The sequence below is a fragment of the Somniosus microcephalus genome, chromosome 3 (assembly GCF_052327205.1).
Source record: "Somniosus microcephalus isolate GS21.2 chromosome 3, FLI_Smic_1.0, whole genome shotgun sequence".
In the NCBI taxonomy this organism is placed as follows: domain Eukaryota; kingdom Metazoa; phylum Chordata; class Chondrichthyes; order Squaliformes; family Somniosidae; genus Somniosus; species Somniosus microcephalus.
Genome location: NC_140989.1, coordinates 171,599,261 through 171,626,800, shown reverse-complemented (window position 1 = coordinate 171,626,800; position 27,540 = coordinate 171,599,261). Strand labels below are relative to the sequence as shown.

At 44.3% G+C, this 27,540-nt stretch overlaps 1 protein-coding gene across 8 annotated transcripts in view; it reads left to right on the top strand.

Annotated features, from left to right (window-relative positions):
- atl2 (atlastin GTPase 2) overlaps nucleotides 1-27,540 on the top strand; it is a 118,454-nt gene that overhangs the window by 13,803 nt on the left and 77,111 nt on the right. For 7 of the 8 annotated variants that reach the window (XR_015077574.1, XM_085981902.1, XM_085981896.1 and 4 more), the window contains exon 2: nucleotides 14,916-15,163. Coding sequence is in view for 6 of the 8 variants with exons in the window: in XM_085981902.1 (XP_085838028.1) it covers nucleotides 14,916-15,163 (248 nt within the window). In the remaining 2 variants the exon portion in view is untranslated. Of the gene's footprint in view, nucleotides 1-14,915; nucleotides 15,164-24,160; nucleotides 24,321-27,540 lie in introns of those variants that run through there. The other variant, XM_085981904.1, reaches the window with a different exon arrangement.

The window sequence follows — 27,540 nt, the reverse complement described above, 5'->3', positions numbered from 1 at the left end:
AAAGATTGAAAATGATGGGGCTCTTTTAGAGGTGACCTGATGGAGGTCTTCAAAATTATGAAGGGGTTTAATAGGGTAGACTTAAAGATGTTTCCACTTGGGGGGAGGTCCAAAACTAGGGGCCATAAAATATACAATAGTCACTAATGAATAAATCCAATAAAGAATTCATGAGCAACCTCTTTACCCAAGGACTGATGAGAATGTGGAACTCGCTACCACATGCAATGGTTGAGGCGAATAGTAGCATAGATAAAGGGATATTCAATAAGTACATGAGGGAGAAAGGGATGGAAGAATATGTTGATAGGGTGGGATGAAGTAGAGTGGGAGGAGACTTGTGTGGAGCAGAGGTATGCCAAGTGCTACAGTTAATGATGTGAAACAATCAGAAGTCTGTAATGGGCAGCAACTAGGCCAATGAATAGACTGAAATAAAGCTGTGGAAATTGAGCCTCATGCTGACTCTTTGCTAGAGCTTCCAAAACTAATCTCTGCTCTGCATCCCTGTATCTTGTCAAAGGAGGTTGAGGGGTGATTTGATAGAGGTGTACAAGATTGACAGGTTTGGATAGGCTAGAGAGTGAAAGGTTATTCCCACTTGTTGTTGGTACAAGGACTAGGGGACACGGATTTAAGGTTTTGGGCAAGAGATACAAGGGGGATGTGAGGAAAAACTTTTTTACGGAGCAAGTGGCGACAACCTGGAATTCACTGCCGATGGAAGCGGAGATCCTCAATGTTTTCAAGGGGAGACTGGATAGACACTTGAGGTATAGGCACTTTTCCTTACGATGCAATTTTCTCTGTACTTACTGTGGCAAAGCATTCCTTGCTCTAACTAAAGACATTTTTCCAAGTGCCTCTCCTCACTGTTGATAACCATTTTAAAGTGATTTTAATTGACTCCTCGACCAGAGAAAATGTGTTCCCTATTCACTATCAAAATCTTTCAGAATTTTAAAAAAACTCTTGAATCTCTTAATCTTTGCTCTAGTGGAAATAGTTCCAGCATCTTGTCTCTTCCTGGTGAATCTATGGTGTATGCTTTCTGGGTTTAATGTCCTTTCTATAGTGGAGTTCCCAAATCTGCACACTACAGGTAGACTATCCTTTATCCAAACTTCTGAAAACCGAAAGTTTTTTCGTTCAGCGTAAGTCGTGCACACGACATGACCCGAGTGGCGCAAAACATGACAGGAGTGGTCCTCCGGGGCCCAGAACAAGAATTCCTGCAGATTGTCGACACGCCGGCCTTCGCTCTCGATGTTAAGTGTGACTGAGGGAGCTCTGCCTTTCCCTGTGAGCAGGGCAGAGGGTCACACAGTTCTCTCCTGGGTAGGAGATTGCAGGCCGAGCCGGGCAGTGTGAAGGAGGTACCGGGAGAGTGAACCCAACAATACAGCGGTCTGTCCGATCGCTGCAGCGGCCCGTCTGATATTCTTTTCTCTATCTCCACCGCCCCCTCCCCCGGGACCTGATTTGTGGGCCAGCTTAGCGTAGGAGTCAGCCGATATCCGGCTTTCCCACAACTGGTGGCGGCAGTCGAGCCCCGGACCCCCGCTAAGTCAAGGAATTCAGATACGGAGCAGGGGGAGCTGTAACCAGACTGGGAGCGGCAGCACCGAGAAGCAGGAAGGGGAATGAGACACGGAACAGTCGCAAGAGGTAGCCTGAACTTTTAAAATTTATATTAAATACAAATACTAATTACCAAATTAATTTAATGTTCAGAGTTTCCCAGTCTGAAATAATACCTTCTGAAAACCAAAACACAGCTGGTCCCAAGGTTTTCGGATAAGGGATAGTCAACCTGTATTCTAATCATTGTCATTACATATTCTCATCAGTAAACTTCTCTTATGAGCGACTCACTAAAATTATTTAGCTGTTAACTTTTATTTATCTAGCTAAATGTTTAATGGCTTTGAGCTGTTGCACTCTAGAGGCTGGGCTTAAAAGCAGTTTAGACTGGTAGAAGTCATAGAATCATAACAGCACAGAAGGAGGCCATTTGGCCCATCAAGTCCATGCTGGCTCTGTAGAGCAATCCTGTCAGTCCTATCCCCCTGCTGTAGCCCTGCAAGTTTATTTCCCTCAAGTGCCTATCCAGTCTCCCCTTGAAAACATTGAGTGTCTCCGCTTCCACCACTTCTGTCGCCAGCGAGTTCCAGGTTGTCACTACTTGCTGCGTAAATTTTTTTTTTCCTCACATCCCCCCCCCCCCCCCCCCCCGTATCTCTTCCCCAAAACTTTAAATCTGTGTCCCCTAGTCCTTGTACCATCAACTAGTGGGAACAGCCTTTCACTGTCTAGCCTATCCAAACCTGTCATAATCTTGTACACCTCTATCAAATCACCCCTCAACCTCCTTTGTTCTAATGAAAACAAATCCAGCTTCTCCAACCTGTCCTTTGTAGCTAAGATCCCCCATCCCCAGAACCATTCTGGTAAATCTCCTCTGCACCCTCGGACCTTCACATCCTTCCTAAAGTGTGGTGACCAGAACTGGGTGCAATACTCCTGTTGTGGCCTAACCAGTGCTTTATAAAGGTTCAGCATAACTTCTCTACTTTTGTACTCAATACCTCTGTTTTATGAAGACCAAGATCCCATATGCTTTGTTAACCACTCTCTCAACATGTCCTGCCACCTTCAGGGACCTATGCACATTAACTCCCAGGTCCCTCTGTCCCTGCACACTCTCTAAAACTGTGCCATTAAGTGTATATTGCCTCTCCCTGTTCCTTCTGCCAAATTGCATCACCTCACACTTCTCTGTATTAAATTCCATCTGCCCATTCTGCTAGCCTTTCTATGTCCTGTTGCAGTCTATCCCACCACTGTCTACCATCCTCCAGTCTGAAAAAGCCATTTACCACAATTTGCTGTTTTCTGTCCTTAAGCTAATTCCTTATCCAAGCTGACACTGACCCACCTATTCCATGAGCCTCAATTTTGTTAACCAGACTTCTATGTGGTACTTTGTCAAACGCCTTCCAAAAATCCATGTAGACAACATCCATTGCATTCCCTTCATCAATCCTCTTACTTCATCAAAAAATTAATTTAGATTAGTAACAAACATGATCTGCCTTTAACAAACCTGTGTTGGCTGGCCTTAATTAGCTTAAACCTCTCTAAATGCCTGTTAATTTTTTCCTTGATTTATTGTTTCTAAAACTTTACCCACCACTGATGTTAAACTGACCGGCCTGTAGTTATAGGATTGTCCTTGCACCCTTTCTTGAACAATGGTGTCACATTCGCCACTTTCCAATCCTCGAGCACCTCCCCCATGTGTTTGACAGCTGTCTGGATTGTCTGTTTAAAACTAATTTTGCTGCCTCTGCTTCGTGGCTGAGTGCATAGCTCCTTGTGATGTGCTGCTAAAACAGACTGCGATGTCAAAGGCACCTGATGGGAATTAAAAAGCCACAATAGTGAACTAGGGGCATACTGTTCAAGTTGGATTTATGCAGAACATTACTCCAGTTTAGTGGGAGCTTCTTGTACCTGATTTTTAAATTCTGTGATGTAGCAATCTCTAGTTGGCTTGCTGCAACTTGCAGTCATATAGAATCAAAGAATGGTATAGCACAGGAGGTCGTCATTTGGCCCATCAAGCCTATGCCAGCTCTTTGAAAGAACTATCCAATTAGTCCCACTCCCCTGCCCTTTCTGTGTAGCCCTGCAAATTTTCCCTCCAAGTATTTATCCAATTCCCTTTTTGAAAGTTATTGGCCCATAATTTCCGATATGAGGCTTCCTGCGTGCGGATGCCTCATATCTGGGGGAAAAAAATCTATGAACTTAGCTGAGGGCTCTCGAGGTCCAGACACTTCCGCTCCTGGGCCTTTCCAAACTCCCATGCAGTTTGCAAGTGTCCCTGGGATCATGTGGGCCAGGTCAGCCAATAGGAGAAGGGAATCTCCCTTCATACTTTTGACAGATAGACCTGTCAAATATGAATGATCACCCCAAAAACACAGTAAAACATTAAATAAATTTTTTTTTAAACCATCAGTTTTAAAAATGAGTTTAAATTACATATTTTAAACAAATGTAATTCTGTGGGGGGGAAAAAAATCTTTTACTTTTACCAGGCGTAAGATTTCTAAGGGTTTTCTGTGGGCGGAGCAGAACCCCCCCTGCGCAGAGGCCCTTCTCCAGGGCAGGCGTCTGATCTGTTGAGCGTTCTTGACGGATTGGAAATGCAGGTTTTCAGCGCATGCGCTTCACATGCCTGAAACCGGCATTTCCGATGTCCCTAGGCATTGGAAAATACGGGTCATTATTAGATCTGCTGCCACCACCCTTTCAGGCAGTGCATTTCCGATCATCATAACTCGCTGTTTTAAAAAAAATAAATAAATAAATAAATATTCTTATCTTTCCTGGTTCTTTGCCAATTACCTTAAATCTGTATCCTCTGGTTGCTGACCCTTCTGCCACTGGAAACCGTTTCTCCTTATTTACTCTATCAAAACCACTCATGATTTTGAACACCTCTGTTAAATCTCTCCTCCTCCTTCTCTGCTCTAAGGAGAACAACCCAGCTTCTCTTGTCTCTCCAAGTCCTGCATCTCTGGTATCATTCTAGTAAATCTTCTCGGCACCCTCTCTTGGCCTTGACATTCTTCCTAAAGTGTGATGCCCAGAATTGGGCACAATACTACAGCCGAGACCTAACCAGTGAGTTTTATAAAGGTTTAGCATAATGTCCTTGCTTTTGTACTCTGCCTCTGTTTATAAAGCCAAGGATCCGCATGTTTTTTTTTTAAACAGCCTTCTAAGCTTCTCCTACTTTCAAAGATGTACACCCCAGGTATCTGTTCCAGCACCCCCTTTAATTGCATCTACCCATTTTTCTTACCAAAATGCATCACTGGTCATTTCTGTTAAATTTCATCTGCCATATGTCTGCCCAATTCACCAATCTGTCTGTCCTCCTGAAGTCTGTTACTATCCTCCTCATTGTTTACTGCATTTCTGTGTTTCGTGTCATCTGCAAACTTTAAAATTATGCCCTGTATACCCAAGTCTAGGTGTTTTAATATACATCAAAAAGAGCAGTGGTCCTAACACCAACCGCTTGGACACCACTGTATACCTCCCTCCAGTAAACAACTGTTCATCACTACCCTGCTTTCTGTCCCTTGGCCAATTTCATATCCACACTGCCAGTGACCCTTTAATCCCATAGGCATCAATTAAGCTAACCAGGCTATTATATGGTACTTAATCAAATGTTACTCATGCTTGTGATCAAATGGTGAAGATTTAGAATTGGTGCTTGTTTTTGACATCTGTGGGTGTAGCAGAACTTGTGAAAAATGCCCAATTTAAATACTGCTGATTTTATTTTGCCTGTAGCTTTCTCATCCCTCCTTTTTGTAGCTTAATTGAGGATATCTCGTGACCATACCTCCCTGCATTGCTTGTAATTGGAATGGCAATTGCACCACTTTGAAAAGAGAACTGGGCAGAGTATTTTTGTCAATTCTGTTTTAGATGCATGCTGTTTTTAATCTTGCTCCTCTTGGGAAAAATATTGAAGCAAGGTTTTAAATTTTCATTCAGTAATATCAAGACCTATCTACTTTCTGATGTCTCCACATCTTTTTACCCAAGTGATTCGACCTTTAAGGATATAATTGTGAGTGTAGGGAATTAAGGTTGTATTACTTGAAGGGTTTGATCCGTGAATTTCAGTTGGGTAGCTTGTCTCCCATTTCTTTGCCCACTCAGGTGACCAGAATAATGCTGTGGGATCTTTTACTAAGAGCAAGGGAATTCTCCTGGTGTCCTGGTCAATATTTATCCCTCAACATCACTAAAAACAGATTATTTGGTCATTATCACATTGCTGCGTGAGACCTTGCTGTGTACAAATTGGTTGCCGCGTTTGTTACATTACAACAGTGACAGCTTCGAAAGTACTTCATTGGCTGTAAAGTGCTTTGGGATATCCCAAGGTTGCGAAAGGTGCTTTATAAATTGCAAGTTCTTTCTTTCTTTTACTGTAATATTGCAATAGGAGTTTTAAAAATAAATTGGGATTTCTGCTTTGCCTGTTTCTCTTGTTAATTCTGTGACATTTCAAAGCACAATCTTGTGTAGTAAATGGAGATATTCTAAAATTGACTTTTTTAGACCTCCACCAGTTTGTCTATTATGCAGCTAGAGTACGTGCAAGATCTTTTATTGGTTGAAAAGATTAAAGTTTCTTTTTTCCAGGTAAGATACTATTGATGTTGTCTTGGCCATGTCATTAGTGACTAGATTAGATTTTGATGTTTTTTTCAAGATGAAATTTGGAGACTTTGTTTTAAAATTTCCAACAGCCCAGGGGTTGAGTGTATTGAAACATTGTAGTAACAGCAGCCAGAGAGTTGATTGTAGCAGTCTACTGCGAGACAAATGGCTTTCTGGAGTAACATGTTTATCGACTGCCCTATTTATGTGGAGAGTCATCTTGTGACTTGCTTACTGTTTTTAGTACTTTTAACCTCTAAAAGGCCCCACTTTCTCACGTAACTAAATTGTAACAAGACAATTTTAGTCGACTTTGCAGTAAAACTGGATAACCTGGTTGGGAATCTGCAGTATTTTTGTTTTGTAAGTTCGGCTTTGGCTTTATTGGGTGAATCATCATGATACATAACTTAGTCCTAAATTGCTTGACTTAAACATTAAACATGTTCATTTCACTTTGTTACTGGTGTCATAGAAATAACTAGATGCCTGTACAGTTTGTTACTTTCCCAGTACTTCTCGCTTGTGCTTACTGCAAAAATCAGCTCCTATTAGCAAGCCTGCATTTCCTATGATCTGAAACTTGAACGTGCACATGAAGAGCCTGGGCTGGTGTGCTGCAGGACGACTGATGCATCATGCAGTTGAAGTAAATACTAGAAATAATTTGAGCTGCCCACCCTCCTTCCTTGATTGCTGATTGGATAAACAGTGGATCTCTGGCTGAAACTAGTAGTCTTTCACTTTTTAAGTAAAAGATATACACAAAGGTTAAAACAGCAGAAAATGTTAATTCTAGCCAGCACTTCAATGCTTTTTGAGACTAAGCTCCAAACCTGAGCTTTTAAGTAAACGCACCCCTTTTATGCTCAGCAAAGTTACTGCAGTGACCTATACACAGTTGAACAGAGTGCAGAAATTAGTTCTGCTACTTGGACATGCTTGAGACGGTGATAGGAGATGTGCACATTTTGCTAATATAGGTGGTGATCAAGAAATGCTTAAACTGCAACACTGCACCTGCTCCTTCACACAAATATAGTTTCCCCCCCCTTGTCTGCTTAATTATTGTTGGATGTTGGGATAATCGTTATCCTTGACATTTATTAAAGACCTGTGGACTCGAGATAGAGACGTCTGACTTGACCTATATTTATCAATACACTCCTACAAACCCAGAGCATGCAGTACCTGTGAGGTTGATGTCAATTTTACTCGCAGCAACAAACTCATCGGAGCCTTGTGAATAGAGTCCTCTGACCACTCATGGTAGTCTAATCAAAACTTAGGAGTTCCCAAACTACACCGTGTGAGTACAAGTGTGTTATACCTTTTTTTAATTGAAGCAAGCATGGTGTTGGTACAATAAGTGCGTCCATAATACATCTAGTTGGGGTGTGTGTATACGTATGCTGAATACATAAGCACATTAGTAGTTAACACAAACCACTTTCTCTCTTCCCTACACTTCATGGGGTTGAAATACAGAACATTTATACCTGACTTAGCATTCTTGGACTAGTAAAGGATACAGAAGGTAAATTGAGCTCAGTTGTTGAACTGTTATTTTGAGGATCCATTTAAAATGAGATTCACATTTATACAAATTGTTAACTCATGATTTACAGTTTCATTGCAAGAATTTAATTTGAAATTGAATAGTCAGTCTTGAGTGGATTTCTTTTGAAAGAAATTGATCTAAAATTTCTTCAGTATCTCCTGCAGCAGGGAAGCCAGGTCCTTTAATCTAGCTGGTGCACAAGTGAAAGGTGTTCATAGCTTTCTGCTCATCATTTTTTGAGGCAAAAACAGTAAAGGCTTTTAAATTCTCCGTGTAGGGGATGGAATTTGCCTATCTGGTGCATACCAACACTAACCACAAATTGCTTGCTGTCTAGTGTGTTCTCTCTTTATTGTTTCATCTAAAACACTTCTGATTTGGGAGTATTTCACTGACTGACATGTATCAGCTTTTAGTTTATAGGGAAAATGTTATCCTTAAAAAAAATAAAAAAAAAATAAAAATAAATTTAAAAAAAAAAAAAAAGTGAATGACCTGACTACATAAGCAACGTGCTGGCTAGTAAGTTAGTGACCTTGTTCTAGCATGTTAATATGTGGAATGTAAAGATAAACATTGAACCTTTTTAATTTTGGTTATCGCTACTTAACATTTCTTTCTTCTGGCTATCAACAGGCAAATATTTGAAGATCATAGCCACCATTTTTATTGCCATAGGAAATATTTCTGAATACTTAATTATGTGCACATGTCAAAATCTTGCAGTGTTCAAGAGCAGCAGAATTAATTTTTGGATTTTAAAACTTTAAAGCCACATATGGATCTGCATAATTGTAGTCATGGCGAAGATGGGGAGGAACTGATCTGGGATGAGTGTACAACAAGGCCACAATGAGATTTAGAGTTGAGTTTGCTTCTGTTTCTGACGCACTTGATACAGTCAAGCTTCAAAGCTTTGCTACTTTGCTTAAAGCCCCAAACTATTTTAACTGCAGGTTAAAAAGGGAGCAGCTGCCTAAATGGTATTCTGTTTTTTTAAAATGTAAACTAAATTTAAAGTGTGGAAATTATGAACCAGGCTTAAATAAACTGCATATAATGGGAGGCAAAGTGTAAACTAATTTTAAATCTGTTCCAAAGTGGGTTTAAACTGCTGACAAACAGCACAAATATTTAATTTTTTTATTAGTTCATAGGATGTGGCCATTGCTGGCATGGCCAGCATTTATTGCCAGTCCCTAATTGCCCCATAGAAGGTGGTGAGTTGCTGGCTTGAACTGCTGCAGACCATCTGGTGAAGGTACTCCCACAGTGCTGTTGGAGAGGGAGTCCCAGGATTTTGACCCAGCGACTAAAGGAACAGCAATATATTTCCAAGTCCGAATGGTGTGTGACAGAATGGGGTGCATGAACAGAGACACCTAGGGGTATATGTGCACAAATCATTAAAGGTGGCAGGCCTGGTTGAGAAAGCAATTTAAAAAAAGCTTCTGGGATCCTGGGCTTCATAAATAGAAGTATAGAGTACAAAAGCCTAGAAATTATGATGAACCTATGATGAACCTGTGTATAACAGTGGTTTGGCCTCAACTGGAGTATTGTGTCCAATTCTGGGCACTGCACTCTAGGAAGGATGTGAAGGCCTTGGGGTGCAGAAAAAATTTACAAGAATGATTCCAGGGATGAAGGACTTCAGTTACGTGGATAGACTGGAGAAGCTGGTGTTGTTCTCCTCAGAACAGTGAAGATCGAGAGGAGATTTGATCGAGCTGCTCAAAATCGTGAGATCTGGACAGAGTAGATAGAGAAACTATTCCTATTGGCAGAAGGGTCGAGAACTTGAGGACATAGATTTAAGGTGATTGACCGAAGAACCAAAGGCGATATGAGGAAAAACTTTTTTACTCTGAGTGGTTAGGATCTGGAATGCAATGCCTGAAAGGGTGGTGGTGGCAGACTCCATCGCGGTTTTCAAAAGGAGTTGGATAAGTACCTGAAGGGATAAAAATTGCAGGGCTGTGGGGGAGTGGGACTAGCTGAAGTGCTCTTGCAGAGGGGTGGCACTGGCTCTATAGGCTGAATGCCCACCTTCCATGCTGTAACCATTCTACAATTCTATTCTATGACTTGGAGGTGATGGTGTTCCCATGCACCTACTGCCCTTGTCCTTCTAGGTGGTAGAGGTTGCGGGTTTGGAAGGTGTTACTGAAGATGCCTTGGCGAGTTGCTGCTGTCCATTTTGTAGATGATGCACTGCAGCCATGGTGTGCCGGTGGTGGAAAGTGAATGTTTAACGTGGTGGATGGGGAGCCAATGATGGGGGTGCTTTGTCCTGGATGGTGTTGAGCTTCTTGAGTGTTGTTGGAGCTGCATTCATCCAGGCAAGTGGAGAGTATTCCATCACACCCTTGACTTGTGCCTTGTAGATGGTGGAAAGGCTTTGGGGAGTCAGGCGGTGGGTGAGTCACTCACTGCAGAATACCCAGCCTCTGACCTGCTCTTGTAGCCACAGTACTTGTGGCTGGTCCAGTTCAGTTTTGGGTCAATGGTGACCCGCAGGATGTTGATCGTGGGGGACTCCGCAATGGTAATGCCGTTGAATGTCATGGGGTGGTGGTTAGCCACTCTCTTGTTGGAGATGGTCATTGCCTGGCACTTGTGTGGTGTGAATTGCCACTCATCAACCCAAACCTGAATGTCGTCCAGGTCTTGCTGCATGCGGGCATGGACTGCTTAATTATCTGAGGAGTTGCGAATGGAACTGAACACTGCAATCATCAGCGAACATCCCTACTTCTGACCTTATGATGGAGGAAAGGTCATTGAAGCAGCTGAAGATGGTTGGGCCTAGGACACTGCCCTGAACAACTCCTGCAATGTGTCCTGGGGCTGAGATGATTGGCCTCTAACAACCACAACCATCTTCCTTTGTGCTAAGTATGACTCCAACCAGTGGAGAGTTTTCACCCCTGATTCCCATTGACTTCAATTTTACTAGGGCTCTTGATGCCACACTCGGTCAAATACTGCCTTGATGTCAAGGGCAGTCACTCTCTTCACCTCTAGAATTCAGCTCTCATGTCCACATTTGGACGAAGGCTGTAATGGAGTCTGGAGCCGAGTGGTCCTGGTGAACCCAAACTGAGTATTTGGTGCTGCTTGATAGCACTGTTGGCAACACCTTCCATCACTTCACTGATGATTGAGAGTAGACTGATGGGGCGATAATTGGCTGGATTAAATTTGTTCTGCTTTTTGTGGATCTGGTCAATTTTCCACATTGTTTGGTAAATGCCAGTGTTGTAGCTGTACTGGAACAGTTTGGCTAGAGGCGCAGCTAGTTCTGGAGCACAAGTCTTCAGCATGACAGCCAGGAGGTTGTCGGGACCCATAGCCTTTGCTGTATCCAGTGTGCTCAGCCGTTTCTTGATTGATTTTTATTTTATTCGCTTATGGGATGAGGGTGTCGTTGGTAAGGTCAGCATTTATTGCCCATCCCTAGTTGCCCTTGAGAAGGTGGTGGTGAGCTGCTGTCTTGAATCGCTGCAGTCTGTGGTGAAGGTACTCCCACGGTGCTGTTAGGTAGGGAGTTCCAGGATTTTGACCCAGTGATGATGAAGGAACGGTGATATACTTCTAATTCGGGATGGTGTGTGACTTGGAGGGGAACTTGGAGGTGGTGGTGTTCCCATGTGCCTACTGGCCTTGTCCTTCTAGGTGGAAGAGGTCGCAGGTTTGGGAGGTGCTGCCGAAGAAGCCATGGCGAGTTGCTGCAGTGCATCTTGTAGATGGGGTACACTGCAACCATGGTACGCCAGTGGTGGAGGGAGTGAATGTTTAAGGTGGTGGATGGGGTGCCAATCAAGCAGGCTGCTTTGTTTTGGATGGTGTCGAGCTTCTTGAATGTTGTTGGAGGTGCACTCATCAGGCAAATGGAGAGTATTCCATCACACTCCTTATTTGTGCCTTGTAGATGGTGGAAAGGCTTTGGGGAGTCAGGAGGTGAGACACTTGCTGCAGAATACCTAGACTCCGACCTGCCCTTGTTGCCACAGTATTTGTGGCTGGTCCTCTTAAGTTTCTGGTCAATGGTGACCCCCCCCCAGGATGTTGATGGTGGGGGATTCGGCGATGTTAATGCCATTGAATGTCAAGGGGAGGTTGGTAGACTCTCGCTTGTTGGAGATGGTCATTGCCTGGCCCTTCTGTGGCGTGAATGTTACCTGCCACTTACCAGCCCAAGCCTGATTGTCGTTCAGGTCTTGTTGCATGTGGGCATGGACTGCTTCATTATCTGAGGAGTTGTGCATGGTGCTGAACACCGCAGTCAACAGCAAACATCCCCATTTCTGACCACCTGTTGGAGAGAAGGTCATTGATGAAGCAGCTGAAGATGGTTGGACCTTGGACACTGCCCTGAGGAACTCCTGCAGCGATGTCCTGGGACTATGATTGACTTTCAACCACCGCAAACATCTTCCTTTGTGCTAGCTATGACTCCAGCCAGTGGAGTGTTTTTTTTTCCCCCCGATTCCCATTTGACTTCTGTTTTACTAGGGCTCCTTGATGCCACACTCTGCCCTAGACATCAAGGCAGCATTTGACAGTCACTCTCACCTCACCTCTGGTATTTGGCTCCTTTGTCCATGTTTGGACCAAGGCTGTGATGAGGTAGGGAGCTGAGTGGTCTTGGCAGAACACAAACTGGGCATCAGTAAGCAGTTTATTAGTGAGTAAGTGCCGCTTGATCGCACTGTCGATGACACCTTCCATCACTTTGCTGCTGATTGAGAGTAGACTGATGGGGTGATAATTGGCTGGGTTGGATTTGTCCTGCTTTTTGTGGGCAGGACATACCTGGACAGTTTTCCACATTGTCTGATAGATGCCAGTGTTCTAGCTGTACTGGAGCAGCTTGGCTAGAGGCGCAGCTAGTTCTGGAGCACAAGTCTTCAGCACGATACCCACAATGTTGTCTGGGCCTATAGCCTTTGCTGTATCCAGTGTGCTCAGCTGTTTCTTGATATGTGGAGTGAATCGAATTGGCTGAAGAGTGGCTTCTGTGATGGTGGGGACCTCCGAAGTAGGCTGATATGGATCATCCACTCTGCACTTCTGGGTGAAGATGGTTGCAAACGTGTCAGCCTTGTCTTTTGCACTCGCGTGCTGGGCTCTGTCATTTGAGGATGGGGTTATTCATGGAGCCGCCTCCTCCTGTTTAGTTGTTTAATGGTCCACCACCATTCATGACTGGATGTGGCAGGACTGCAGAGCTTTGATCTGATCTGTTGATTGTGGGATTAGTTTGTCTTGTGTAGCATGCTACTTCTGCTTTTTAGCATGCATGTAGCCCTGTTACAGCTTCCCCAGGTTGGCACCTCATTTTTAGGTATGCCTGGTGCTGCTCTTGTACACTCCTCATTGAACCAGGGTTGGTCACTGGGCTTGATGATATAGTGAGGGATATGCCTGGCCATGAGGTTACAGATTGTGGTGGAATACAATTCTGCTGGTGGCCCACAGTGCCTCATGGGTGCCCAGTTTTGAGCTGCTAGATCTGTTCTGAATCTATCCCATTTAGCACGGTGGTAGTGTCTCACAACACGATGGAGGGTGTCCTCAGTGTGAAGCCGGGACTTCGTCTCCACAGTGACTGAGCAGTGGTCATTGCTACCAATACTGTCATGGACCGATGCATCTGTGACGGGTAGATTAGTGAGGAAGAGGTCAAGTAGGTTTTTCCCTTGTGTTGGTTCTCTCTCTCTCCACCTGTCGCAGGCCCAGACTGGTAGTTATGTCCTTCAGGGCTCGGTCAGTAGTGTAGCTACTGAGCTGCTCTTGGTGATGGACACTGAAGTCCCCCTAACCAGGGCCCTTGCTACCCTCAGTGCTTCTTCCAAGTGGTGTTCAACATGGAGGAGTACTCATTCATCAGCTGAGGGAGGGCAGTAGGTGGTAAACTTCATGGGATCCGGAGTCAATGTCCCAGGGCCACTCCTTCCCGACTGTATGCCACCCCTGGTGAGTCTGTCCTGCCGGTCGGACAGGACATAACCAGGGATGGTGATGGAGTATGGGACATTGGCTGAAAGGTATGATTCTGCGAGTATGGCTGTTGCTTGACTTGTCCGTGAGACAACTTTTCCAATTTTGACAAGTCCCCAGATGTTGGTGAGGAGGACTTTGCAGGGTCGGCTGGGCTGGGTGTGCCGGTGCCGAGGTCGATGCCGGGTGGCTTGCCCAGTTTCATTCGTAGCGGTTTGTTACAGCTGAGTGGTTTGCTAGGCCATTTCAGAGGGCAATTAAGAGTCAACCACATTGCTGTGTTTGGAGTCACATAGGCCAGACCAGGTAAGTATGGCAGATGGGTTTTTACAACAATCTGATAGTTTCATGGTTACTGATGCTAGTAATTATACCAGATTTATTTAACAATTTAATTCCCCAACTGTCATGGTGGGATTTGAGCTCATTAGTCCAGGCCTCTGGATTACTAGCCCAGTAACCTTACCACTACGCTACCATTCAATCACATGGAGTGAATCAGATTGGCTGAAGACTGGCTTCTATGATGGGAGCAGTCAGATGAATCACCATCTCTGCATTTCTGGCTGAAGATGGTTGCGAATGCTTCAGTCTTATCTTTTGCATTCGCATGCTGGGCTCTGTCATCATTGAATTTAATACTTAGCTAAAGGTTATTGGTAGACACCTGCATTATTCAGATTTGCCCCTAGCAGTAGTTGCATTATGATTTGTCAGTTTATTAAAACAGTTGAGTTATCAAAATAACTTTTTAAATAAACTTGCACTGAATTTTTTGGGTTAAACCTTAGTTGGGTAGCAGCTATATATATTTTACTCAGGCCTGCTAAGCATTAATTGCTATTCCTGATTCAGGACATGTTTGTGTCTGTTTTTTGTGTATGAGCTTGGGTTAGGCAAAATACTTTTTTAATGACTTTTGATTCCTGGTGTGCTGAGTGTAACTGATTTCAATTGGGACTGCAGTTTCCTTGAAGTGATTCGGGACTACAAGGAAAAATCTACCATATGATGAGGTGGAATCAAACCACATTGTTATTTTTCATTTTTAGCTTAGAAAGACTAAAATATTGTTTTTGGTTTTAAACAGATGAGTCTGGTATCCAGGAGGTTCTGATGAATTCAGACGATGTACCCATGAAAGAGGCCAGGCCAATACAGGTAGTGTTGGCACATGAAGATAATCATCATTTTGATCTAGATGAAGCATCCTTGGAACGAATTCTATTGCAAGAACACATTCGGGACTTGAATGTTGTGGTTGTCTCTGTGGCAGGAGCATTCCGTAAAGGCAAATCCTTTTTGTTGGACTTCATGTTACGATACATGTACAATCAGGTAAGAGACTATGCTATCACTTTTTTTTACTTCAAGCCGAAGTTGTTTTGAAATGTGAATGCTCTTGGAAATATCTTCAATGACTATTGTATATCACCACCTGAGTGTTCTCATGAGTTGGATATTTGCAAGCTTTTTGTTTGCAACCAGTTGGTCTTAATTGAAACTGTAGTCCAGTGGCAACTTGTAGAATGCTTGCTTGGTTCTCATTCAAAAGCTCAAGGGCTCTGAACTCTGAATTCATTGCTCTCCATTTTAAGTTTGGAGTGCAGTAATGTTCTTCAGGGTCAATGTTCTAGGATTATTGGTGATTTACTGTACAGTTTAATTTTTTCCCCCTCCTGAAAATGATTCCTTGATGAGGTAGATACCCCTCCCACCCTTTACCTCGCCTAAATTACATTATTCCTGTGAGTGTTGATGGGCTATTTGATTGCGGAGGACATCACCGTTGATGTGGAGTCTGTCCATAGCCGGCGTCCGTGTGTATTTCCATGGGGTCATTTGCTAACTATTGGGATTGGGAACCTTCATTAATTTGCCCTTCCTAACCGGGCTAATTAAAGTACGATTCGTGTTACCTACTGCGATCAGAGATTGACCCTGGAAGCTTCCTGGTTTATGTGGTTCAGTTACTTGCAAGATAAACTTCTGAACTATTGGAGTAACAGTTCTTTAGGAAACAATTATAGAAATTATTCCCTAAAAATGTAATCTTCCACAGACTTGCTTTATTTGAGTAGATTTCAAGAGGAAAGCCACTGAATGCCCTCCCTTTTTCTCACTCGTGCCTTCCAACGGAAGATGCCAATTTCCCCCTTCCTGTAAATATTTGCTCCCTTCCAACGGAAGATGCCAGTTTCCCCCTTCCTGTAAATATTTGCTCTCTATTCCCTTAAGTTTAACAATAGATGACATTTGATAGTGAGTTTGTGCAACTAGTAGTTTTTTTTTTTTATTCGTTCATGTGATTTTTGATTTTTTTCTTTGCGCATCACCAGCAAGGCCAGTATTTATTGCCCTTGAGAAGGTGGTGGTGGTGAGCCGCTTTCTTGAATCGCTGTGGTCCGTGAAGGGCAGGTACTCGGTGCTGTTAGCTGAGGAGTTCAGGAATTTGACGCCGCATGATGAAGGAACAATTATATATTTCCAAGTCAGGATGGTGTGTAACTTGGAGGTGGTGGTGTTCTCAGGCGCCTACTGCCCTTGTCCTTCTAAGTGGTAGAGGTCGTGGGTTTGGGCGGTGCTGTCGAAGAAGCCTTGGCGAGTTGCTGCAGTGCATATTATAGATGGTACATGGTGTGCCAGTGATGGATGGGGTGCCAATCAAGCAGGCTGCTTTGTCCTGGATGGTGGCGAGCTTCTAGTGTTGTGGAGCTGCACTCATCCAGGCAAGTGGAGAATATTCCATCACACTCCTGACTTGTGCCATGTGGATGGTGGAAAGATTTTGGTGTCAGGGGGGGGGAGACACTTGCTGCAGAATACCCAGCCTCTAACCTGCTCTTGTAGCCACAGTTTTTGTGGCTGGACCAGTTAAGTTTTGGGTCAATGGTGACCCCAGGATGTTGATGGTGGGAGATTCAGTGATGGTAGTACCATTGAATGTCATGGGGAGGAGGCTAAACTCTCTCGTTGGAGATGGTCATTGTCTGGCACTTGTGTGGTGTGAATGTTACTTGCCACTTATCAGCCCAAGATTTAATGTTGTCTAGGTCTTGCTGCATGCGGGCACGGACTACTTCACCATCTGAGGAGTTGCGAATGGAACTGAACACTGTGCGATCATCAGTGAACATCGCCATTTCTAGCTATTGAAAAGGACGGGGAGCAATCTAGAGTAAAAGTACTTAATTGGAGGAAGGCCAATTTCAGTGGGTTGAGAACCGACCTGGCCTGGGTACATTGAATTCAAAGATTGGCAGGCAAAACTGTAATCTAACAATGGGTTGCCTTTTTTTTTTTAAAGAGGAGATGGTTCAGGTACTTTCCCATCAGGGGGGGAGGAAAGTAGGGCAACCAAAGTCAGAGCTCCCAAGATGACTAGGTAGAGCAAGATGAAGCAGAAAAAGGGGGCATATGAGCTGAGATGAGCGGTGGACCTGCGAGAGGAACTCTACACAGGAGTGATGTCTGCACAAGGGAGCTGATTGGTGGGTAGCTGGTGAGTCTTTAAGTTTATTTCTGTCAAGGTAGTTCATAGTATATATTATATAGAGGCAGGACAGCTTAGTCCCGTGAATTACACATCCTATGCCATGTGGGAAGTCCTGGATGCTTCTCGTGACCTGGACGGCCACGCGTGCAGGAAGTGTCGCCAGCTACAGCAGCTCGAGCTCCAGGTTTCTGAGCTTGAGTGGCGGCTGGAGTCACTGCAGTGCATCCGCGAGGCTGAGTTGCATGGATAGCACGTTTCTGGAGGTGGTCACCCCACAGCTTGAGTGCAGGCAGCGAGGGAATGGGTGACCGCCAGACAGAAGAGGACCAGGCAGGTAGTGCAAGAGTCCCTGAGTGCATCTCGCTTGCTAACCAGTATTCAGTTCTGGATACTGGGGAGGGCGATGGTTCCTCTGGGGAGTGCAGCTAGAGCCAAGTCCATGGCAGCATGGGTGGCTCAGCTGCACAGTTGGGAAGGAAGAAGATTGGAAGAACAATAGTGTTGGGGGAATAGACAGGCGTTTCTGTGGCCGCAGACATGACTCCAGGATGGTATGTTGCCTCCCTGATGCCAGAGTCAAGGATGTCACTGGCTGCAGGACATTGAGGAGAGGGGGGGGAGGAGGGTGAACAGCCAGAGGTCGTGATTCACATAGGTAGAAAGAGGGACGAGATCCTGCAGGCAGATTTTTAGGGAGCTAGAAAAGAAATTAAAAAGCAGGACCTCCAAGGTAGTAATCTCCAGATTGCTCCTGGTGTCACGTGCTAGTGAACACAGAAATGGGAGGATAGAGCAGATGATTGCGTGGCTGGACAGATGGTGCAGGAGGGAGGGCTTTAGATTCCTGAGGCATTGGGACCGTTTCTAGGGGAGGTGGGACCTGTACAAGTCGGATAGGTTGCACCTCAACAGGACCGGAACCAATATCCTTGCGGCGGGGTTTGCTAGTGCTGTTGGGGAGGGTTTAAACTAGCTTGGCAGGGGGATGGGAACATGAGTTTCAGAAGGGAGAGAAGCAAAGCTGGAAATGGAAGGCAGAAAATTAGTAAGCGAGTTTGTTAGGCAGAGGAAACAAAGGCTAGAAATTAATGACTTGGATGAAGGGACCGAGTGTACTGTAGCCAAATTTACTGATGATACAAAGATAGGTGGGTTAGCAAGTTGTGAGGAGGACAGAGTCTGCAAAGGGATATAGATAGGTTAAGTGAGTGAGCAAAAATTTGGCAGATGGAGTACAATGTGGGAAAATGTGAGGTTATCCACTTTGGAATGAAGAAGCAAATTATTATTTAAATGGAGGGAGACTACAAAATGCTGCAGTACAAAGGGATCTGGGGGTCCTAGTACATGAAACACAAAAAGTTAGCATGCAGGTACAGCAAGAAATTAGGAAGGCTAATGGAATGTTGGCCTTTATCGCAAGGGGTATGGAGTATAAAAGTAGGGCGTTGGTGAGACCACACCTGGAGTACTGCATACAGTTGTGGTCTCTATATTTAAGGAAGGACATACTTGCATTGGAGGCAGTACAGAGAATGTTCACTAGGTTGATTCCTGGGATGAAAGGGTTGACGTATGACGAAAGGTTGAGCAGGTTGGGCCTATACTCATTGGAGTTTAGAAGAATGAGTGGTGATCTTATTGAAACATATAAGATTCTGAGGGGGATTGACAGGGTGGATGCTGAGAGGATGTTTCCCCTAGTGGGGGAATCTAGAACTAGGGAGCATAGTTTCAGAATAAGGGGTTGCCCATTTAAGACGGAGATGAGAAGGAATTTCTTCTGAGGGTCGTGAATCTTTAGAATTCTCTACCCTGGAGAGCTGTGGAGTCACTGAATATATTCAAGGCGGAGATTGACAGACATTTGAGTCAAGGGGTATGGGGAGAGTGGGAAAGTGGTGAGGACAAGATTGGATCAGCCATGATATTGAATGGCGGAGCAGGCTCGAGGGGCTGATTGGCCTGCTCCTGGTTCTTATGTAAAATAGACAACAAGGGAGTTTGGCAGTGCTAAATGATATATACCTCAATGCAAGGAGTCTAGGGAATAAAACAGATGAGCTGAGGGCACAGCTAGACATGTGGGAGTATGATATAGCTATTACTGAGACATGGCTGAAAAGGGCAGGAATGGTAGGTCAACATTCTTGGTTACGGGGTTTTCAGACGAGATGAGGGGGGTCGCAATATTGGTTAAATCAGTTATAGCTGTGAGGAGGGAGGATATCTTAGCAGGATCATCAAATGAGGCCATATGGGTTGAACTGAAACAAAAAAGGGGCAGTCACACTGCTGGGAGTGTACTATAGACCTCCGAACAGTCCAAGGGAGTTAGAGCAAATATGTCGGCAAATTTCTGAGACGTGCAAAAAAAGGGCAGTAATAGGGGATTTCAACTTTCCTAATAACTGGGATAACATTAGTGTGAAAGGCATAGAGGGAGCAGAATTCTTAATGCATTCAGGAGAACCTTTTTTAGCTAGTACGTAGCAAACCCAATAAGAGAGGGGGTGGTTCTGGACCTAGTTTTAGGAATTAAGCTGGGCAGGTGGAAAGGGTATCCGTGGAAGAGCATATTGGTGGTAGTGATCATAATTCAGTTAGATTTAGGGTGGCTATGGAAAAAGACAAGGATGGACCAGGAATAAAAGTTCTCAATTGGGGGGAAAAGCTAATTTTACTAAGCCGAGAGGTGATTTAGCCAAAGTGGACTGGAGACAAACTTGAAGGTAAATCTGTGTTGGAGCAGTAGGAGGCATTTAAGAAGGAGATAGAGGGTTCAGAGCAAGTATGTTCCCTTAAAGAAAAAAGGTGTGACTAACAAATATAGAGCTCCCTGGATGTCAAGGGGCATACAAGGTAGGATAAAGAAAAAAAGGGAAGATTATGACGGATACCGAGGACTCAATACTGCAGAAAGCCGAGGGAGTATAGAAAGTGCAAGGATGAAATCAAAGGCAATTAGGAAAGCCAAGAGGGCATGAAAAAATATTGGCAAGTAAAACACACATGTTTTATAAATACATTTAAGAGCAAGAGGATAACTAACGAAAGAGTAGGGACCATAAAGGTAACCTGTGTGTGGAAGCGGCAGACATGGGTATGGTTCTTAATGAATACTTTGCGTCTGCTTTCACAAAAGAAAGGGACGATGCAAACTGAGGTGGAGTGATATATTAGGTGAAATAAACATAGTAAAAGAGGAAGCATTAAGGGGTTTAGCATCTTTGAAAGTGGATAAATCCCCAGGCCCGGATGAGATGTATCCCAGACTGTTGAGAAGTAAGAGAGGAAATAGCAGAGGCTCCGATCATTTTCCAATTCCCACTGGCTACAGGTGTGATACAGTTGTTTAAAAAGGGCAAAAAGGCTAGACCGAATAATTACAGGCCAGTCAGCCTAACCTCGGTGGTGGGAAAATTATTAGAAAAAATTCTGAGGGACAGGATAAATCTTCATTTAGAAAGACACTGATTAATTGTGGACAGTCAGCATGGATTTGTTAAGGAAAGGTTGTGTCTGACTAAATTGATTGAATTTTTTGAAGAAGTAACCAGGAGGGTTGATGGAAGGTAGTGTGTTTGATGTAGTCTATATATGGATTTTAGCAAGGGTTTTGATAATGTCCCGCATGGCAGACTGGTCACGAAAGTAAAAGCCCATGGGATCCAGGGCAAAGTGGCAAGCTGGATCCAAAATTGGCTGAGGCAGGAAACGAAGGGTAATGGTCGAAGGGTGTTTTTGTGACTGGAAGGCTGTTTCCAGTGGAGTTCCACAGGGCTCAGTACTGGGTCTTTTGCTTTTTTGTGGTATGTATCAATGATTTGGACTTGAATGTAGGAAGTATGATTAAGAAGTTTGCAGATGATACAAAAATTGGCTGTGTGGTTGATAAGGAGAAAGCTGCAGATGGCAGGAAGATATCAATGGACTGGTCAGGTGAGCAGAACAGTGGCAAATGGAATTCAATCTGGAGAAGTGTGAGCTAATGCATTTGGGGAGGGCTAACAAGGCAAGGGAATATTATACTATAAATGGTAGGACACTGAAGTGTAGAAGATCAGAGGGACCTTGGAGTGCATGTCCACAGATCCCTGAAGGTAGCAGGACAGGTAGATAAAGTGGTTAAGAGGGCATATACAGTAGAATACTTGCCTTTATTAGCCGAGTCCTAGAATATGAGATGGGCGGTTATGCTCAAACTGTATAAAACATTAGTTAGGCCACAGCTAGAATACTGTGTGCAGTTCTGGTCACCACATTACAGGAAGGATGTGATTGCACTAGAAGGGGTGCAGAGGAGATTTACGAGGATGTTGCCTGGGCTGAGGAATTTTAGCTATGAGGAAAGATTGAGTTTTTTGATGAGGTAACAGGGATGGTTGATGCTGGCAATGAGGCTGATGTGGTGTACATGGATTTCCAAAAGGCGTTTGATAAAGTGCCATATACAGGAAACGTTGTGCTATCCGGCACCGACGGGACCGAGCTGTTGCCGTTCCCTCAAAACTGCCGGACACTCCAGCACTAATGTTGAAAGATACGGAAGCTTCTGAGCTCCGTATCTGTCAACAAACCCTGTTGCTTAGCAACAGCTTCTAAACAGTCCAAGCGTCTCTATAGCTTAGCAACAGCTTCAGCAGACCTTGCAGAGCTTGACTGTTGAGGAAAAAAGTAACGAGGGAAAAAAAACCTAATGAAAACAGCACCTGATTTTTGCCGGTGGCTCGAGCATTCCGGACAGTTAGCCTCCGGATAACACACAGTTTCCTGTAATAGGCTCGTCAGCAAAGTTGAAGCCCATGCAATAAAAGGAACAGTGGCAGCATGGATACTAAATTGGCTAAGTGACAGGAAACAGAGCAGTGGTGGACTTGTATTTCAGACTGGAGGAAGGTATACAGTGGTGTTTCCCAGGGGTCAGTACTATGACCACTGCTTTTCTTGATGTATATTAATGACTTGGACTTGGGTGTACAGGACACAATATCAAAATTTGCAAATGACACAAAACTTGGAAGTATAGTGAACAGTGATAGACTTCAAAGGACAAAAATTGGCAGTGTGGAATGGGTGGACACGTGGCAGATGAAATTTAATGCAGAAAGGTGCGTAGTGATACATTTTGATGGGAAGAACGAGGGGGGGCAATTTAAACTGAAGGGGGTGCATGAGCAAAGACCTGGGGGTATATGTGCACAAATTGTTGAAGATGGCAGGGCAAGTTGAGAAAGTGGCTAAAAAAGCATATGGGATCCTGGGCTTCATAAATGGAGGCATAGAGTACAAAAACAAGGAAGTTATGATGAACCTTTATAAAACATTGGTCTGACCTCAACTGGAATATTGTCCAATTCTGGGCACTGCACTTGGGAAGGGTGCAGAAAAGATTGAAAAGAATGGTTCCAGGGATGAGGGACTTCAGTTGCGTGGATAGAGCAGAGAAGGTAGGAGATTTGATGGAGGTGCTCAAAATCATGAGGGGTCTAGACAGGGTAGATGGAGAGAAACCGTTCCCATTGGCGGAAGGGTCATGAACCAGAGGACACCGATTTTAAGGTGACTGGCAGAAGAACCCAATGCGACATGAGAAACTTTTTTTTTTTTACGCAGCGAGTGGTTAGGATCTGGAATGCACTGCCTGAGAGGGTGGTGGAGGCAGATTCAATCGTGGCTTTCAAAAGGGAATTGGATAAGTACCTGAAGGAAATTTTTTTGCAGATCTACGGGAAAAGGGCGGGGGAGTGAGACTAGCTGAAGTGCTCTTGCAGAGAGCTGGCATGGGCTTGACTGGCCAAATGGCGGCCTCCTGTGCTGTAACCATTTTTTTTTTTTTAGCTATGCCTGGTACTGCTCATGGCATGCTTTTGTACACCCCTCATTGAACCAGGGTTGGTCTCCTGCCTTGATGGTAATGGTAGGGTGAGGGAGCTGCTGGACCATGAGGTTACAGATTGTGTTGAAATATAATTCTGCTGCTGCTGATGGCCCACAGCGCCTCATTGATGTCCGGTATTGTGCTGCTAGATCTGTTCTGAATCTATCCCATTTAGCACAGTGGTAGTGCCACACAACACGATGGAGGGTGTCATCAGTGTGAAGACTGGACTTCGTCTCCACAATGACTGTGTGCGGTGGTCGCTGCTACCAATACCATCATGGACAGGTGTATCTGGGACAGGCAGATTGGTGAGGATGAAGTAAAGTAGGTTTTTCCCCTCATGTTTTTTCTCTCGCCATCTGCCACAGGCCCAGTCTGGCAACTATGTCCTTCAGGGCCTGGTCACTAGTGGTGCTACTGAGCCGCTCTTGGTGATGGGCATTGAAGTCCCCTAACCAGAGTACATTCTATGCCCTTGCTACCCTCAGTGCTTCTTCAAGTGGTGTTCAACATGAAGGAGTACTGATTGATTGATTGAATCAGCTGAGGGAGGGCATTTGGTGGTAATCAGCAGGAGATTTCCTTGACCTGATGTCATGAGACTTCATGGTATCCGGAGTCAATGTTGAGGACTCCCAGGGTCACTCCCTATTCACTGTATACCACTGTGTTGCCACCTCTGATGGGTCTGTCCTGCTGGTGGGACAGGACATACCCAGAGATTGTGATGGAGGAGACTGGGGTGTTAGCTGAAGGGTATGATTCTGTGAGTATGACTGGTTATTCCGCATGGTATTGATATTTAGTGTAAATCAAGCCCGTGTAATTACTACGTTTAAAGGTGGTATATAAGTGGTTATTGTAGTAGTGGTACTAAAGAACTGAAAATGTATGTTAACTTTTATTTACATAAATAAGAATAAAAATGACTAGTTTCCTCTTTGCATATTTATAGGTCTATATTTGGGATTTTCTTGAACTTGAACACGCACATGCCTTTTTAGTCTTTTTTAATTTAAAAGAAAAGCCAAACTATACTTGCCAACTTTTTTGTGTAGAAGATCAAGCATCATCAGTGACCTGCTAATCTTGAGGCTTCCACCCCATAATTTTAGGTTGGTGATTTAAATACCCCAATTGGATAATTGAAGTTTAGTGGTTCTGCTAATTACTGAAAACAAAGTGCAATAGCTAAATATTAATTTTGTTGTTTTTATGTTAACATTGTGCAGCATTTGACTGCTAAATTAATCAAAACCACATACAAATTGCTTCAAGTGGAGATTTGAAAGACTACAATGTTTGGGAGACCCCAAGGATGGCCGGAATGAAAACTGGGCAAACTACTCCAGTGCTGTGCTTTTCCCCCCCAATTAATATTTCCCTCTGACAAAATAAAGTTGACAGCAAGCTCTGGTTCTGTATATAATTTTTTTTTGTGTGCTTAAAATCTGGCAGTGAACCATGTGTTTTTTTTTAACAAGGAACTGCATACTCCAGGAACTGTTTTAAACTATTTGGTTCTTAGCATGTAGACATAACATTTTTGTACAGTATGAGGTTACTTGTGCAGAAACAATTGGATTGAATTTGATTAATGTTCAAACCTCATGCCACAAGAATGTGTTAGGTTAGAGATGCCGAGCCATTAGACTGAGCTGTATTTAAAAAAAAAAAAACCCTACTTTTTACTAGATGGATTTTATTTTCCATTTTAAGGTAGTTTTGTGTTGCCACAGAATTTGGCATTAATGGCAGAATAATGAAGAAACTCAAACAAAACTTGGTATATTGTAGGCTGGGTTACAAATTGGCTTAGTGTGGCTGCACAGGCAGCAGTGGAGGGCGCAACTAGTTTTGAATTGGCTCTTGTTTCAGTCTGATCAAAATCTTGTCTTGCATTGCAGAGTGACGCCTACTTAAATCTATTAGTTTGGGTTAAGCCCCCTTCTCTATCCTTTTTAACCACCTTCAGTCCACTTGAGACAAGTTCTGTGGATCATAACTTCCTTTTGTTAAAATGTGATGGGTAGGTGATATGCTTTCATGCCTTAGTTTCAAGCTAATGGTTACAATTTGATTTTGCGGTGAAGTGCACACTTCCCCCTTGGCTTTCTTCCCCCGTTCTCCCTCCCCCCCCCCCCCACCCCTCCCCATCTGGTGCCACAGTTTAAATTGGGTTGATGGTCCAAATCTACATTGGCAACCTACAGTACTTGTATTAATGTGTTCATGCTTCAGTATGGTGTCCTACATATTTGTATAATTTGCACTTTTTTGGGTCATAACCTTTAAGCTGATGAGGAACGGATATTTTTGTGCATGTACGTCTAATATAAAAACAGTGCACCGAACATGCATTTTGTGACACAAGTAGTGTGATGCTGAGAGTATAAATAAACCAAGGAACACCATACTGGAGCCAGAATGTCTGCAGCTTCTTAATTAACCTCTGAACTTGCACCTACCTACCATTGCTATTTACTGAACAGAAATTAATTTTGTGCCCTTAAAGCTTTGCCTAGCCAGCAGAATAATATTGCACATCATAACGTTGCTATCTTTGCAAAAAAGCATCTAATTCAAATTACTGTGAGCAGCACCATAAAGGATCTGCTAAAATGTGTATTTTGTCTTTTAATTAATTTCATAGTTTTATTTTTCAAGAAAAGCGGTACATTAGGATTATAGTGGCTCGGAACCCTGTGCCAGAAGGTCAAATTGTTACCTGTTCTAAAGCAATGCTGCTTTTTTGTTTGGGAATTGCAGCCAGGGAGGGTTCTACCACTTTGGCCAGCATCTTGGTCACACAAAGGTGAATGAAAATGGCCCAGGGTTGCCTTCCCTGCCCCACTTACTCCTGCTTTTCCCTCCATACATTGTTGTAATTGGCACACACAATAGTATAAACTCTAGACTTTTCTCTTGTAAAAATATAGAATAGATTGAATACTGAGCTATTGAGTTTACTGTTCAGACTCAACAGATCTTTAGTAGTGTGGCAAAACCACCAATGAACTCCTGTACAAACGCATAACTGTCTTTAAACCAATGTTACAGCATCTATGTTCGTTTGCTGAGTGTAAACAGGCTTTCTGTAAAAGCCTTGAAACAACGCGATGACATCATCACGTTGGTCACTTGATGCCCTGAACGGCGGGAAACGTGATGACGTCATGGAGTGGGAGGTCCTGAGTTCAGACCTCGTGGAACAAGCTGCTGTATAGACCTGTTTGCTGTTGCTCCTGCATGTTTTTGTTTTGTTCACTTTTTAATTAAATTCGGTTGATTTACTGAACTGACTCGACCTCAGTGATTCAGTTAGGAATCTGTTGATTCCTACGTTGGTGACCCCGAAGCTTCGCGGACGATTTTCGCGGAGGCAAGCTCAAGAACAAGATGGATGTGAATGCAGCGAGTTTGAAGCTCCCTCAATTTTGGGAACAGGCAGCCTCCTGGTTCGTGCAAGCGGAGGCTCAGTTCCAACTGCGAAACATAGTGCTGGATCAGACCCATTACCTTTATGTGGTCTCCGCACTGGACAGCTCGACGGCTTCCCGAATTATCAGCCTGCTTGAGACCCTGCCCATGGAAAACAAGTACGAAACGCTCAAGGCGTGCCTCATGCAAGTATTCGGTCTCACTAAGGCGGAGCGCGCGCGACGCTTGCTCACACTCCCCGGGTTAGGCGATGCTAAGCCTTCCGAGTTGATGAGCCACATGCTCACCCTCCTCGGGTCTGAGCCGCAGTGTTTTATATTGCGGGAACTGTTCCTGAGCCAGCTCCCTGAGCAGGTGCAAGCAGCCCTGGCCAGGTCGACAGCTACGGACGGTGTGGCGCTCGCGGCCGAAGCCAACACCATTTACGCGGTGATGCAGCAGTACTGTGCCACCTCGACGTGTCCCGCCTCCAAGAACCCCGCCTCGGCGCCTCCACAGACCGGCCTTTGCTACTACCACGCCCGTTTCGGTCAGAAAGCCAGATGCTGCCGACCCCTGTAAATTCGTGCCGAGAAAGCAGCAAAACCGATTGCGCGACCAGAGGGGAGACCCTGAGGTCGGTTTCGCGTCCACGCTGACGGTTGGTGATTCCGGGAAACTGTTGTACACCACCGACTCCATTTCAGGCCGGCGTTTCTTGTGCGACACGGGCGCCCAGTGCAGCATCCTCCCCGCTTCGGTCCTCGACGTCCGATCTGGGAGGCGCGGTTCTCCACTACAGGCCGCCAATGGCGGCGCCAGCCGTACGTACGGGAAGCGGTGGATCCGATTGTGTCTTGGCGGGCAACTTTTCTACTGGGAGTTTATAACCGCCACGATACCACTGGCAATCCT